At 35.1% G+C, this 15,951-nt stretch overlaps 1 protein-coding gene across 2 annotated transcripts in view; it reads left to right on the plus strand.

Annotated features, from left to right (window-relative positions):
* ZDHHC21 (zinc finger DHHC-type palmitoyltransferase 21) overlaps window positions 1–15,596 on the plus strand; it is a 35,361-nt gene extending 19,765 nt beyond the window's left edge. Inside the window, exons 6-8 of one of the 2 annotated variants that reach the window (XM_069880056.1) lie at window positions 635–751; window positions 13,496–13,539; window positions 14,061–15,596. In XM_069880056.1, the coding sequence (XP_069736157.1) occupies window positions 635–751; window positions 13,496–13,539; window positions 14,061–14,193 (294 nt within the window). In that variant the 3' untranslated portion in view covers window positions 14,194–15,596. The remainder of the gene's footprint in view (window positions 1–634; window positions 752–13,495; window positions 13,540–14,060) is intronic. The other variant, XM_069880057.1, reaches the window with a different exon arrangement.
* Window positions 15,597–15,951: the final 355 nt, after the last annotated feature.

Below are 15,951 nucleotides of genomic sequence, written 5' to 3' on the forward strand. Positions count from 1 at the left end.
TATATCCTGAGCCAACCAATATAAAAAGTTATAATAATCCACTGAAGGCCAAAATTTAAAAGATTAATATAAGTTTATGTTGGGTAACAGACACCATTACAGTGAGACCAATCCATTACAGATACTTAACGTTTTTTAGATACCATATTCAACCCTCAAGCTAGGAATGCTGTTATTTGTAAAACAAAAGAGGTGATGTTAAAATGGAATTTGCTGTGGCTGGGAGCTGACATGTAGGGGTCTTATAAACCACACTGCTTGATAGAATGCTTATGTTCTGGAGCTTGTATGTAGCAATCTGGAACAGTTTCATGTGGAAGATTCAGGACTAACCCATTTGAGCTTGATCTGTTCCCAAACCTTATATAGCTGAATGAGATTTTTAACAGTCTGGCACCCTTGCCCCCCCTCCCCCCCCAGTGTTTATATATATATATATATATAAATAAAAGATAATTGGAATGTAATTTAGCACAAAAATACATTATAGATTTACAATGTAGCTCAGTAAAGAATATTTGCTGTTAGCAGTATGTCTTTGGGAACTACTCTTACCTAGTATTTCCACTTGGTTCAAAGACTTTAATTGATTTATAAGTGCTAAAGTCTCTCTCTTCTTTCTGTCTTGTTCTAGGATGTTTTTGTATTTAGACATGAACTTGCACTCCTAAGAATATCTGCCATCATGGGTCTAATAATATTAGGTGGAATAAGTGGACTCTTTTACACACAGCTAATGGGTATTTTCACTGTAAGTATCTAATTTTAGAAGTATACATTAGTTTTATTTTCAAGAAAATTAATAAAAGCAGATTACATTTAAGGGAAGGATAGGAAAACACTTGCACTATGAGGCAGCTATTTGATATGTGGTATGCCAAGGCTCTTGTCTCCAAGGAAGTCTTAATAAGCCTTCTGACCAGCAAGTGTCTAATAATTCACATATCAAGCCAATTTCCTGATTTGTATTAGTAAAATAAAACCATACATTGTCCTGGAATTGTGCAGTGTACAAGGTATGTATTTGTGGGTTTTGATTTTTGTTTTAAATAAAAACTCTTATATGCCCTAGTCTCAATTATACTTTGTGGCAGTGAGGCCCACTGGTCAATCACATTCTGAGAACATGGACTTCTTGTTACGTACTTAATACGTAATATGTACTTGTTACGTACATAATAAATATGCTTACTTTCATATCTTTAATAGTGAAATGTGGAAGGGAATCATGTACAATTTATAGTCCAAATGCATATTCTGTATTTAAGGATACAGAAGAAAACCCTCTGCATGGAAGAATTTTGCCATTAAATTAATTTGTTACTTTAATAAATATCTACAAGAAACAAGGCTTTGTTACTGTAATGCCCTGTTCTGTACATTAGAAGTTAATCACTGCAGTGAATCCTTTAAATTTATCTTGAGAATCCATAGAAGTGTTTGAAGTACTGCAATGTTAGTCCATTATTCTGTGGATTGCTGAGCTGCAGTATATCTGGATTCTCTCTTTTGTTCCCTTTGTAAAACAAACACACCGTAATAATTGCAGATATGGATAGACTATGAGGGACAGGTGCTGGAAAGAACAAATCTTCTGCATTAGGGCCTCTCACTGCACCCTACCTGTAGCAGAGAGGTTATTGTACTTGCCTCGTATGATGGTTTCAGGTTTGCGATTGTTGGGTTGGGATTACTGGGGAAGTAGAAATCCCTTAGTGGGATCTCTCAACTCCATTCACACCACGTGGATGCTGTTGCATTGACTCATTGAAGAACATAGGTTATCCTAGTCCATCCGGTGCTCAAGGCTTTTTTTATACCAGCAGCACAATTGTCTTCCTTTCATTCCTTTCATTATGAGTATAGAATTGGCAAGAATAAACAATAAAGTCATTTTGATGAAATCTGCTTGGGGACAGCTAGTCAGACTTCAAACAAAGCCAACTCTCTTTGGCGAGGCTGTGCTTAGTCTGCAAATTGTGTCAGAAAATCTTTCTGTACAAATGGGTTTGATTGTTAGCGTTGTAGTGTGGGGATTTGCCTCCTTCATAAGCAGTTACTAACGACTGCCTAGCCAATGGAAAAGGCCGAGGAGAGGGCAGCAGGTGAGTGAGTAGTTGCTCTGCAGGCTCCCCAAAGATACACTTTTTGATAGATGGGATGGGGAAACAAAGACACTGGGTATGCTGGCTCACAGTGCTGAGTGCACAGCATGGAAAACATTCAGTTCCTGTAGGAGCAGTGAACTATGATCACTGAGAGACAGCTATGTTCGTACTGTGCAGTGCTGAAGTTACTGCTCAGCATCTAATGTTCCTGTATAAACTAAGTAAATTGTATCTGAAATGAAGTGTATTTAAAATAATGAATTGGTGATGGAATTAAGCTTAATTTAGTATAATGTACAGTCAAAATTTATTTAACAGCAGAATACAATTATTGAAGTACAATAGTGAAGACTTGAAGTTAATTTAAAAGAAATTCAGGAGGCACAGATATGCATAGTTAAAGCATTCGTGTTACATCAGCTGCTTTATAGCTATGCTTGAAAGTATTAGTTTCAGTGACTGCTGAAGCTGCCTGTAGATGTGTGCAAGAAAGACAGACGAGCATGGGACTTTTGAAAAAGCTGTGAGGCAGAGCAACACTTACTTGTGCTTGTAGAGGGAAAAAAACCAGATAATGAACATCTTCCTATTCCATGCCTGTGTTTGCAGTTTAACATCAAGCCAAGATAAGTTTGACAGCTCCTGGATAGAAGTTACTTTTAAATAATAGAGGCAGTCAGCATTGCAGCCCTGTAATCTAAGCTTTCACTGATACATACTGTTGCTAAGTGAGTCCAGCAAGGTCAGATTTAGTTTGAGTTTAACTCTATTACTTACTTATATTTCAAATGCTGCCAAAATTGTATTTTTTGAAAGAAAAATAAAATTGGGGTTTATCAAGCTTTGATGTTTTTGTAGCAAAACTTTCTGATTTTCCATAAGGAAAATGAGCTTGACCAACATTGTATAATTTTCCAGAAATCAAGCTAATAGTTTCTCTTTTGTCTAAGTAATACAAAACTAAGGCTAACTTTTCGCAAGAGTTTTGGATGTGCAGGTTTAAAAAAAAAATCCCTGGTTCCCTGTCTTTCAGTGTCTTCTGCATGTACAGAATGTGCTCTGCTTACTGTTAAGTCTCGCAGAAGCAACTACAGAGTTGTTTGTCCTCCTTTAGCATCATCAGTAGTAAGGAGCTAGGAGCTGAAACAGTGACTTTGTGCTTCATTATTTATAGTTGATTTTCACAATCTGATTGCTCTGCTCAAATGTAAATGGTTGAAAAGCATGCATTATGAAGTGTGATATGTACCCTGTGTTGGAGTACTTGTGCAGATTCATCATATTTACAAAAAGTTATCCTTTACCACTGAAACAAGATAGATAAAGTTGAAGATGTGGATTTTGCACTAAGTGACCTTTGTATACAGCATTTTTATAAGCAGAATTGCTCCTTACTAGAATTGAGCTAAGTGATAGTCTGACAAGCTATAACAACAAATCAAAGGGTTTTTTTGTAGGATTTTAAGGGGAAATGCTGCCATTTTCTCCTCTTTGATAATTTTTTTTCAAAAGTCAAAAATTTCCAATTGAAGATGTAATGAAAAGGATATATCTGATGTACTCCAGCATGTTTCTCATGAACAAGGTAGTAGGTAAAACAGGAAAGCAAAGAAGCACTTTATGAGCTGCAGGTGGAATATTCTGCTGTGTATGCTGGCACTTCCAAAATTCAGTGACGGCGTGCAGTTCACTGATCCGTGCCTATCACTAGATAACTGTTATTGGTTATAACAGCAGGTACCTTATGTAGAAGTTCTTTAAGAAGAAAATGCATGTAATCTGCTCTTATCCTGTTTCATGGATATTCAACTGATTCGACTAAGAGCCTTGGAAAAAATTGGCACTCTGGTAAAAAACAAAACTCTTTAACTTGTGTACTCAAATTTGCCTCTTACACAGAGAATGAGGCTGTACTGCTTGCGAAGGTGATTAGTAGTCCAGGTTACATAATGTGCAATACTTTCTCTGTGTAGGTTTACCGCCTATCTTGTCATGGTATCACTGTTAGGATATCATTAGCACAAGGCTATTCATACCTCATCTGGAGGTCCAGGAAGCCAAAGAGCAATGGAGGCGACTTTCCACAATAAGAGGAGAACAGCTGGTTGGCAAAAACTGTCCTTAGAGGAACTTTTGACATGAATTGTTCTGATGAAGAGGGGAGCAGCTGAGGTGGCCTTTCTATACGGGATTAGTGCTTTCTCTGTAGAAACTAGCATATGTGAAACACACTTCTAGCAGGAGGGACACATGGCCCTTCTCATCCTCCTCCAATAGCTTTTCCCAAGCTCTATTTGCCATTTGTCATTCTCCTGAACTGTAATACCGCATTCAGCATGAACCAGAGATCATTCTTTGATGACTTGTATTTGGATATTTTGGAAATGGAAGTGTCTAAGTTCTCACTAGTAAGTTCTCCTTCTAACTCAAAAGTTTCTGAAATGGAGAGAAATTGAAGATACTCTTCTTAAAATCTCAGCGTAACAGTTGGTCTTCTTACTTATAATTTTCATGTTTCTTGAGAACTAAGTATAAGAAATAAGTTTCATCCCAGAATAAAGCAATGATATAATTTCCAAAATGATCATATGTTTATGTTGAAGGCCTGCTTGATGCTTACTTTTTCAGTACTCTATTCTGTGTTATTGCTTAGTGCAAACCTGAATTTTATATTCGTTCTTTGAAAATGAGGCTGAATTATTACATTCCCGGGTAACATGATGTTTTTTCATGACTTTGCTTGAGAAGTAAAAGCAATCTAAGTATGAAACTTTTTTTTTTTAAAAAAATTATATACTGATACCCCTTACTTCAGACTAATTCTGTCTGCTTCTACTCCCACAAGCAATTATTGTTTTCTGTCAGCGATAACAAGATTATAAGATAGCTGTAGTACAGACACTTTCAAACTCCATGAAGGTAGAGAGATGTTGTTTTATTTGTGGTGGTTTGTCATAAATTGTAAAAATACTATTTATAGATAAATGATCTTTTTCCTTGAGGTAGATGGTTCCATTTCAGAAGATTTTACATTTTCTGCAGAAGACATCCAAAAAGTACACTGTCCTGTGCAACTACTGCCTATGGGTGTTAATGACATTGTATTGCAATGGCAACTGCAAAGTTAATCTAGACCATAATACTTTGTACTTAAGCAATAAGATCTCAAGAAGTATACATCTGTGTTACTCAATTTTAGTTCCAATAATATTTTCTGTAGCTACCTTCCTATCAAATAATAAAATTTAATTAGAAGCTAAATAAAATGGTACCCAGAAACTTGCTTGCTTTCTCATGGCATATTTCCTTGACATGTGCTTTTTAAGAAATCCTAATTAATTTGATATTTTTGTATGTAACAGACACTTGTTTTCCTAAAAAAAAAAATGCATAACTAGCCTATTTATTCATAGGAAAAGGCATAAATTCTCCAAGTGGAAAAAAAAAGTCGACTACAGTTCACTTCTGTTTTATGACTGTAGGACGCAAAGAGCTGCAATTCAGGCTCTTTTAAAAAGAACTGTCAGTATGCTTGTGTCAATATTAGTGCAAGGGTAGCCCCTGGCATTTGCAATTCTTTCACTCTTGTTCAGTTTTTGCTTTAAGTACCTCTGTATGTCTTCCATGTTGCTTCAACAGTTAATTGTGTTACAAACACAAAATCTGTTTTTTACAGTAAGATTCTGACATCCATTGTTTTTGATCTATAAGGCATTATAGTCAGTCAAGTAATAAATAATATGGCACACATTTTTAAACAGTAGCTTTTCTGATTATTTTGATATTTGTTTATATCTGGTGAGATTTTTAATTGCACCAGACACTACTAAAAAGTATTCAATTTGCTGACCTTTTTTTTAACGCTGGCACCTTTTCCTTATGTGAGGTATTCTTCCTCTCAAGATTTGTGTTGTTCTTTATTTTGTTGGCTGCCACCTGTCTGAAGCAATCAGCCATTTCTTTCTGTTCCTCTGCACAAAAGGAAAATCCTGTCTTCCCATGGATGGTGGAAGGTAACAGGATAATCAGTTCAGCCATGATCCTCTGATGTCATTGTGGAAGCCCTGTAAAAGCGGATTATCTGTGACCCAGTTAAAATAATTAGAAATTACTTGGACACTTACAAATAACTGATCTACTAATCTCATTTCCAAAGTTAAAAAAGGCCTGTCTCTCAACTTAACACTACCAGATGTTTCAGTTAAACAGCATCCATTGCAGAGACTAATCTGAACCCTAATTTTAAAGGATTACCTTTGATTGTTTATTTCAAATGCTAAACAGTTAGTGTTTTCATTTTTCCATATGTTCAAAGAAAGTATATAGAATTTTAAAAAATTTCTTTATTTTTCCACCATAGTCCAATAAATACTATTTTATGTGATTCTTGTGGGAGTATTACAGGGAAGTTTTTATTAAAATTATTTAGTAATTAACATGTTTCTTTGTGGCAGAGCTATGTAATGGATGGGCTTCTATAAATCTGATAGGTACCATGTGGTTTCCGTGCAAGGTAGTGGATGTATTATCATAAACTAAGTGGACAGTGACTTTATTAATTTAATTAATGCTACCGGGGTTTCCTGTTAATTAACTATTTGAATGGTGTACAATGATATGCCAATATCCTGGTGCATCAGTGCTGCATGGATATGGTAGAGAGACATTTTCCTTTATTTGCTTTGGGGTGGATGGAGTGGAAAATAGATTAACAGCTGGTGCTAAACAGTCTGTCTGGTGCACAATATGATGACTATCACAAATTTTTCCCCTTAAAAGCATATTTAAATGTTCATGTTTGTTTAGTGTCATGTTTTATTACTTTTGCAATGTTTCTTCTTTTCACCTTCAATTAGAAAGGTACTTCAATAGCTATGTATTTTTTGTTGTTCTTATAAACAGGTCCATCTCCACGTGAATGTCTTGTGGAGACTAATTTATGTATTTTAACTGTTTTGATTAGTGTGACTGATAATTACAGTGAGCATGTAGTAAGGAACATTATTTATTTTGCTCAGGGCTTATTTTCTTCTCAAAAGGATAAGAACTTTTTAAGAACATGAGGAAAATTGTAAAAATTGATTTTCTGATATATTTATCCCAAAAGAATATTTGAAGTGGTTAATTTTCCTTAGGAGTATCATTCCATTTTATAGTATAATCCAAAAATTAAATGCAAACGATGAAAATGCCAGTGAAGAATTTAAAATTCTTTGTGTAATCGGTAAATCAGACAAAATTTTACAAACGTTGAAATATAAACTACTGAAAATGTAACTGCAGTTATTCTCTTGATAAAACCAAAGTCTTTTTAATTGTTCGCCTATTTCATAGTCTTGATCCATCACTGTTTTAATATAGAGAGTGCACAAGTGATCTAGTTGTGGTAAAGTGCTTTTTATCTTTAAGAGTAAGTGTCTTCTAATTAAAAATATTTGTAATCATGTCTTTAATAAGATAATCTATTAAATACTGTTTTGATTAGTGAAATACTAAGGGCTTCTGTTTTTTCAAACATGGCAGAAATGTAATCAAGGAACTATTAATCCTTATAATTAAGTTTAGCACAGCAGAAATTAGGATTGGAAGGGGAAATTACAATTCCCAGAAAAAGTATTATTTATCTTTTAATAAAGTGTAAGATAGAAAGTAATTGTAGCAGGAAAAAAAAGGTATATAAAGTATAAACCCATATAGTAGTAAGAAATTTGACATGTAATAGAAATAAGTTTGTGTTAATGTGGTCTGTCTGTGTCTTCTCCATTATTCTTACCCCTTCCCCTTTTCCTGTCTCTACCTTTAATCCACCTATAGGTAAATCTCCTATTAGAAGGCTGCATAAAGTCCTATAAATTAAATCATCAGGAATTAGTGATGTTCTGGTCTTTGAATAGGATTTTGTTAACTGTGTAAAGTATTTTGTGTTTTTCTCTGCAATTGGTTTAAGATTTTCATTGAATTTATCCTGACAGTCTTAAACACCTGTTTACCATCAAACGAAAATTTTAGCTTATTTTGAAAAACCTTTTTTATGAGCTATTTAAAGTGTAAAAATAAATTCAAGTGTATGACATACTGAGTAGCAGAACATCTCATCTGTTTTGTTTAGATCTCTGCATACCTTTATTGAAATGAGTTATTTACAATATTATTCAGGAAAAGGGTAAGTTAGAAAATTTAGTCAGAGAGTTCTTATACTGTGCAGAGAGTCAAAATGTCATGCCAAAAGTATCCCCTGTCCTTCACTCAAGGACGGAGCCCTTTTGCAACTCAGTTGTTTTTCTTAATAGTGAAGGAAGTACCTTTAACCAAACAAAAATAAATAATAGTTTTTGAGTGTTCTGGGGGCTGAGTACATTTTGTTTAAATGTAACTTGTCAAATTTAGACATCAGACCATTAAAATAGCTTCTATGTGAGAAAGATCAAAAGCATTTCTCTGGAGTGTTTTTTTCTTAATGTTGTTTTAGAAGGTATTTGGTCAGCATCAAGAAAAATAATACGTTTTGTCATGTGCCATGCAGCTGTATCCACCTAACACACCATGAATTTTGACTGAAGAGGTCTGTTTGTATCATCTGCTTTGTAAATGTGCTCATACTTTCTCATCAGATGTTTTCTTCTAATTGAATCATTTTCTAGTATCTGACAAATACATTGCAAATCTATTTAACTAAATTCATCAAAGCATAGAGGAGTGTTCCCTAGATAAGCCTAGCGTAGCTTCATTTTTCATTTTGCACACAATTCTCTGATTTAGGGTTTTAGAGTTAAAACTGAATTGGTAATTTTCAGGCTGAACCTAATTGTAATTGTTAAAAAACAATCATGTTATTTTATGTTAAAAGTCTAGATGAAAAAGTAATGCTAAATCACAGCCAAATGTAAACTCAATATTTAATTAATGCCCAAAAGGAGAACTTACAAAATATGAAATATTCGTTCTGTGTGATGTTCAGTATTTTATATTCTTCAGTTGGTTACCTGTCATTTACATACACACAATGAAAGGATGCTATGTTCAAGGAATGAAAAAATGTATAGTTTAGGTAGAGGAAATGTTGCTTTGCACTTGTATGGTGGCAGTGGCTACAAATCTTGGGAGGCTTGCAGGTTTTGTTTGTTTTTTTCTCTTTCTGCTTTACTTTCCTGCTGCTTCTTATATACAAAGTATTTGAAAATATAAAGAAAGCATAGCATAATGCTTATATTTTTCTGTTGAAAGTATTAAATAGAGCTGTCTTGATTACATGTCACTATGCAAACACAGAATTAAAAATAGAACCAGAGGCTGTGGCTCCATCCCAAGTTAGTCCTCTGAGTTACAAATTGCAGCATCTCCTTTGGAAAGTGTGAATCAGTAAAAGGAAAATATTCTTTCCATGTGCTTCTTCCGTGATAAATTAATTCATGGTGAATCCCATCCTATAGCATAGTTTGTTAAAGAATGCATGTGGTCTCTTTTTTTAAAAAAAAAAAAAAAATCACCACGCTTTTCTAGCAGTTGGTTATGCTAAGTAAAAATATAGACATGAAAGATATATTTCTCATAGCTCAGGTGCATTCATTTGCAAATTAATCTTAAGTTGATCTGCAGAATTGTCTGTGGTGCTGTTATGTATGTCTTTCCATTCCTCTTCTAACAGTCTTAGCTGTGGCCCTAGCTTGCTTCCCTTAGGCGAGCTGCTTTTGCAAGCTTGTAGTAAGTCCTCAAAGCAAAAAAAAAAAATCTCTTATCCCCTCAACGGAATCTAAACCCTTTCATTTGTTTTAAAGTGACATGTTGTTAATGATTGTGCTGTTTATTTCCTCTAATTTATTTTGACTTTCTGACTAAAATATGATCTTTTTTTTCCTAGCTGCTTTAAGATGCTTATCTGTGGGTATGTATCTCTGAATAACCAAGTGCAGGAACAATAATTGTTTCCTACCTAGATGGTGACACGGGGTGTCCAGATGCCCCATCATGTGAAATTGGTCAGTTTGGAGTTAATAAATTTGTCTTTTATACAATTGTAAATTTTGTAGGATTTTTGGAGATAGATATTACTAGGACTCAATAGATATGCCGTGTTTGCTCGTACCGAATTATTTTCAAGTTTTTAATCAAGTGCCAGTTTTCAAAGAGATTTTAACATCAGCATTAGCCATGAGTCTGGGGGGAAAAAAAGTCTTAGCAGAGTTCTATTTGTATTGATAGTAATCCAGTCTGTTAGTAGATGCAGACAGCCAAAGCCTCTTAGGCTGAACAGAAGTAATACTGATGTTGTAGCAAAATCTCAGTATACATCAAATGCATAATTAAGACAGATGACATTCTGGTTGAATGCCATTTGTGAGATTTGTTAATGAACAGAACACCTTGTCATTCAGAAGAATAATGGTTATTCTGGTGTTCCTGTCTCCAAAAGAAGAAAACTTCACCTGCCTGAGAAGAGAGCATTAAATAATAGGCCAAAACTCAACTGTCGCCCTCTCCTTTTCCTTCCTTTCCTGTGTCCAAAGGAACTACTGAGTTTCCTGGGGTGCTGTGAAGTTTCAGTTTCATGTGAAAAGGTAAATTGGTTCACTCTGAAATGAAAGTACATTTCAACTGAGCCCAGCTGTTTGGCAGCAGTACTCCGGAGGAAAGATGTGAGGGGAATTTGGTGTCTTAACAAGTCCTGGTGACTGAACTTAAGTACTTAAACTTCAGAGAGATGTTTCCTCCCGTTCCCTCTAGACCTAGTTCACAGCTTTTAAAGTACATCTCTAAAGTTTTTTTATTTCTGAAAAAGTATTCCAGAAGCAGAGGAGTCCCTGTACAGTCCTAATTCCTTTACTACAAAGCAAAGGTATTCTGAAGTAGATGTTGGCATTTTGTTGGAAGGAAAAGGGGAGGATTTCCTTTGACTTGCTATCCAACTAAAATCTTTAGATTGTTTTAAAGGTGTGGAAGCTTGACAGTCTCTTCTTACAGTAATTTTCTGCAGTTCCTGTTTTGGTGCTTTCATGTAGTTCATTAGTTTAATGGATTACATTTTTGAGGGAAGCAGACGCTGATGATGATCTTTCTGATCTTGATATAACTCCATGACAACAATTAAAAAGCAATACAACCCCTGGTTCCCAATCTGGGAATTCTTCCAGAAATCTGAAATATACAGTATTTTGGGGGGCAGTACAAATGTGTTAATGAATAAACAAAATGGAGAAACATAGAAAAAAACCCGTATTTAAGATATTGTTTAATTATATTCTGTGCCCAAAGCTGTTTTAAGGCTCCTTTTGTGAAATTACAGCATAAATCTTTGATAGCTAGAAATCAATTATACTCTGTACAAGCATGCTACCATTGAAAAATGCATTAACAATCATTGCTTTCAAACATACCGATATTATTTTGTGCTGTGAGGTAGACAGCTTTGAATTGACTAGAGGATAATTCCTAGAGCTAAGATGGTTTTGAAATTATGGAAGAGTCTATAGCATCTCATGAAAATGCAGTTACAACCTCACTGAAATGTCATGGAAGTAATATCTGTTTATTAAGTTATTTTTATTCAGAATGCTGTGTGTCATTTTGTGCGGTCAGAAAAGGTGGTGTTTGTCCCAACAAAAGTTGGGTAAAAGCCAGCCCAAGGAAGCATCATGTGCCGTCTCTGTGCAGTCAGATGCTGCCCTAACAAGGAGAATGGCTTGTGTCTTGTAATGCTCTCCTGCCACCTGTGGCAGGTGAGGGTGAGTATGCTAGACAGGCTCGCGGGGTGGAGAGGGGGAGCAGATTTTCTATGTGAATCGAAACAACAGACAGTATTTACAGCCTGCTGCCCCGAGTCCTGTCCTCTCTCACTATTGAGCAGTTGTTCAAATCCACGTAATGATAATGTAGTCTGCTGTGGACACATGTTCTTTGCTTGTATGATGGTGGGCTGACTTGAAAAGAGGTGACTTATTTCCTGTGCCAAAATGTGTCTGGAATTCAGCTGGGTAGGTCATTGGCAGAATTAAGATTTTTGATGTTTAGCATGTGGTAAGGTATTATGTTACAAAACCCGTCAGAGCTGGGAAGCGGATTTAGAAGGAGAAAATTTAGCAAGGGGGGTTGAGGCCGCTTGTGAAGCAGGGGGGCAGCTTCCTGTACAGTATTTCCATTCACATTTCACCCTTCCCCTTAAAGCTTTTTGAAAGATGGTAGCGGAACCCCAACAGTGGCAGCAATGAATTGGATGTACTGATGGCAGGAAAAAATCAAAGAACACAGTATGGTTTTACTGCTAGGTAGTGTTTCCACATGACAGTGAAGTTGGAGCCTAATTAAATCACAGCCCTTGTGTGTCTCTGTGACTGGGACAATAGAGACTAGCTCTCAGTTTCATTCAAATGCTGGTGTAATCTGACAGGTGCATTATGTGCATGCCTAAATCAATGAAGAGTAAAGAGAAGTAGCAAGCTGCTCTGAAAAGGAGATGCATCCATGAGAAATATTCAGTTGTTGTATTTTAGACCTCATGAGTGGTTTTAGGACCTAATGAACTATGAATGTGCATTAAAAACACTACTACTGCTGGAGTTAAAATTGAAGTGATACTTACAACGCAAGCTTTTTTTATTAAAGATATAGTGAAAAAGTAAGAAAAAGATGCTATTGTTAGTAGTTCTAAAATTTTTATATGGGGGTGATCTAAGTTTAAATTGGTTTGTTAATTATAAAACTTTGTGACTTATGTAATTAATGTTAAGAAAAGTATAGTATCAATCTAACATACTGCTGCCTGTGGGGAGGCCTTTACTCAGTGCATTATTTAGTTTTTGTTACATTTTAAGAGAATAATTTTTATATTTGGTGTCTAGCTGTACAGACTGTGGAATATTCCTAGTGGTGCTGTTTGCATTATATTACTCAGGAGTTATAATTATTTTAAAACTTCTTAGTAGATCCTGCTTGTCAAAATACTACATTTGCTAAAGGTTGCATTTCACTAGATTTTCCTGTAATTATCTCCAAGTCTGGAACGGGTGCTTGTGAAAACTATGGCAAGAGTGTACCTTATACAGATTACTGCTTAATGCACCATGTAATATCTGAATTAATTTTAGTTGTAATAATGCTGTAAGTTTTTGTTGGCATTCTGTGGTATGTACTATTGTAGTAAAACTATATGGTATAGTTCCATATCATGTTTGTGAAAAAATCATTTAACAGACTGAGTAAATTTGTGGTATAATCTCACAGCTGTTTAAAACTAATACAGCATACGAGTAATATGTAGACCTACTGGACTAATGCCAAAGAAGCATACACTAAGAAATGATCCCCTGGTTTATTTAGTTGCTTTCATAGTGGCATTTTAGCAGTTAGGAATGTAAATAAAATACTTATTCATAGTGTTTTCTTTTTCTCAACAGGACACTACAAGTATAGAAAAAATGTCAAACTGTTGTGAAGACATGTAAGTGTTATAAAATTTCTGTGTTTATTTACTGAAAAGCTCAAGGAGTAACTGTTTCTTGTAACTGTGTGAGAAAAGGAAGTGAAGGCACTGTTATCATTATTTTGTATGGTCCTGTGCCTTGTACTTCCTATCTCTAGCAGCAGCTCACTGATCTTTTAATACTAGTTTTACACAAAGTAGCCTTATGTTATTCCCATACCTTCTAAAGCCAGTGAAACTCTATTTTCTTTTAAAAGTACAGATCAAAACACGTTTTCTGCTGTGTCTTGACATACATTTCATTGATTGTGAGGTTCTCTACTTCAAAAGTTGCCTTCAGTTGATTGATGACACTGATAGTTTCTGTTCTCCAAAGTTAAGTCCCAGCTGCATGCTGTAGTGAAAGAAAAGCTATTTGTGATGCTGGAACACAATTCATCAGAGTTCAGTAATGTATCCCCAGCCAACCTGCATTGTTCTAGCTGACTGAAGTGCACCGTGGGCGTGCTGTCTTTCACTAATAATGCTGTCTTCTGTAGATCGAGGCCCCGAAAGCCATGGCAGCAGACCTTCTCAGAAGTTTTTGGCACTCGTTGGAAGATCCTGTGGTTTATTCCTTTCAGGCAGAGGCAACCACTGCGAGTTCCCTACCACTTTGCCAATCATGTCTGAACAGATGGATGGTGGGCACAGATGGGTTCTCCATGCTGGAAGTGCGTTACACTTTTTATGATAATAGGACTATGACAGTCTTCAAGTCAGTTAAAATCCACCCACCAATCGCAGGCATCATAGCATGCCCCAGGCTTTATTTTAATAGTGGTCTTGATTCTGTTCTGAGATTAGTACAAGTTGTATGTTTAACTTGAGGCATGTTTACTTTCAAATTAGTTTTCTAAAGGGATTATTTTGCCTTTGAGGTTAAAATCAAACCCAAATGAATGAAGTGCAGTCTTACTCTGATTTGTTTGATACTGGCTTTTTTGATATATATTTTGGTTTTTTTGGTAGGAAACACTGCGTTGATTCTTGGCTTTACAACCAAGTGTCTTACTCTGCCTGGAATTTTTTTAAGTATTTTTATCAGTAGGCCTGTCTAGCCAATGTTTGTGTCTTATTTCTGCTATGTGTGTTTAAAGTTCCCTTATACTGCCATTTATTTATGATATGCAGTAGTAGTCCTGAAGCACTGCGCTATTTAAAACTGAGGCAGAATTCTTCCTGAACCTTTCTTAGAGAGGTTTTAATAAATAAATGTAAATGTATGTTTTTATAGAGAGAGATCTCACATCTTACAGTTATCTTTCTGCATAGATATGTTCTTATTAAAAAATATTTATGTCTTTATGTCAACAAAAGCTGTAAAATGTTCCAGGGTAAAATATGCAGATAGAAAGCACGATTTCCCTATATCCCAAGGATTTCTGTCCTGGAATTCGACAAAGAAGTTGTATGGTGTGAATATTAGAATGGTTACCTTTAAAGATACAAATTTAATTAGTTAGCACAATATACAATAAAGAAAAGTATATTGTCAATAAAGTTATTAATTTTGTATTTACTTTTGCGTAGTCATTATTAGCTGGAATTGGTCTAAGTGTTTGTATATGGGAAATATATGTGACAATATTTTAAAATATTTATACATAAATACAGATATTTGCTACTAACATGTATAGTAAAATATATTGACTCATTTAATAGGGTACTATGTTGTTGTACGATAGCTTGTTGCTGGCCCTCTAAGTATGGAAGTAATTAACCAAAGAAAACATCCTGAAGATTACATCAGTAAAATGATGATTCCCAAAGTACTGGCTAAGCTTTGATGTATCTGGAAAAGTTATGTAATTTATTATAGCCTTCTGTATCTGTACAAATATCAGCATGAGATGTTTGTGATTTTTTAAAGTTCTGTACATTTTTGAGACATTCACAGCTTCAGTGTTTTCAGTTGTGCCACTTACTGTGTTTGTTGTCTAATCTAATGGGACTGGGATCCACCTTAAATGACAGCCATGCAACAGATAAGAAAAGACAGAAAATCAGGATGTAATATATGTAGGTTATGTTTGGAGATAGCAATACTTTGTTAACAGTTCATTCAAAGAGAAAGGCTGTGTTTGTGATTAATGGTATTCACAGAGAAATTTTAAATAAGCTCATTTTCAGTCTTTAACAGTCACTGCCAATGTTGGGTGTCTGTTTATTGAATTCACAGATTTTGGTAATCCATTGAAAGTTCCAAAAGCTGCCTCTTAAAAATAATTTGAATTTTAAACATGTTGTAAAACTTCTAATGTTTGGTCCAATTTCACTTTCCATCTCCTTCTAAAAATAGCTGCAATATTTCCTTCATTTAAATTTCAAGCCTAATGCTCAACCACTTTTTCACAGGATTTTTAGACATGAGTTTAGACTCTCTTTAGA

Source organism: Phaenicophaeus curvirostris, chromosome Z (genome assembly GCF_032191515.1).
Source record: "Phaenicophaeus curvirostris isolate KB17595 chromosome Z, BPBGC_Pcur_1.0, whole genome shotgun sequence".
Classification (NCBI taxonomy): domain Eukaryota; kingdom Metazoa; phylum Chordata; class Aves; order Cuculiformes; family Cuculidae; genus Phaenicophaeus; species Phaenicophaeus curvirostris.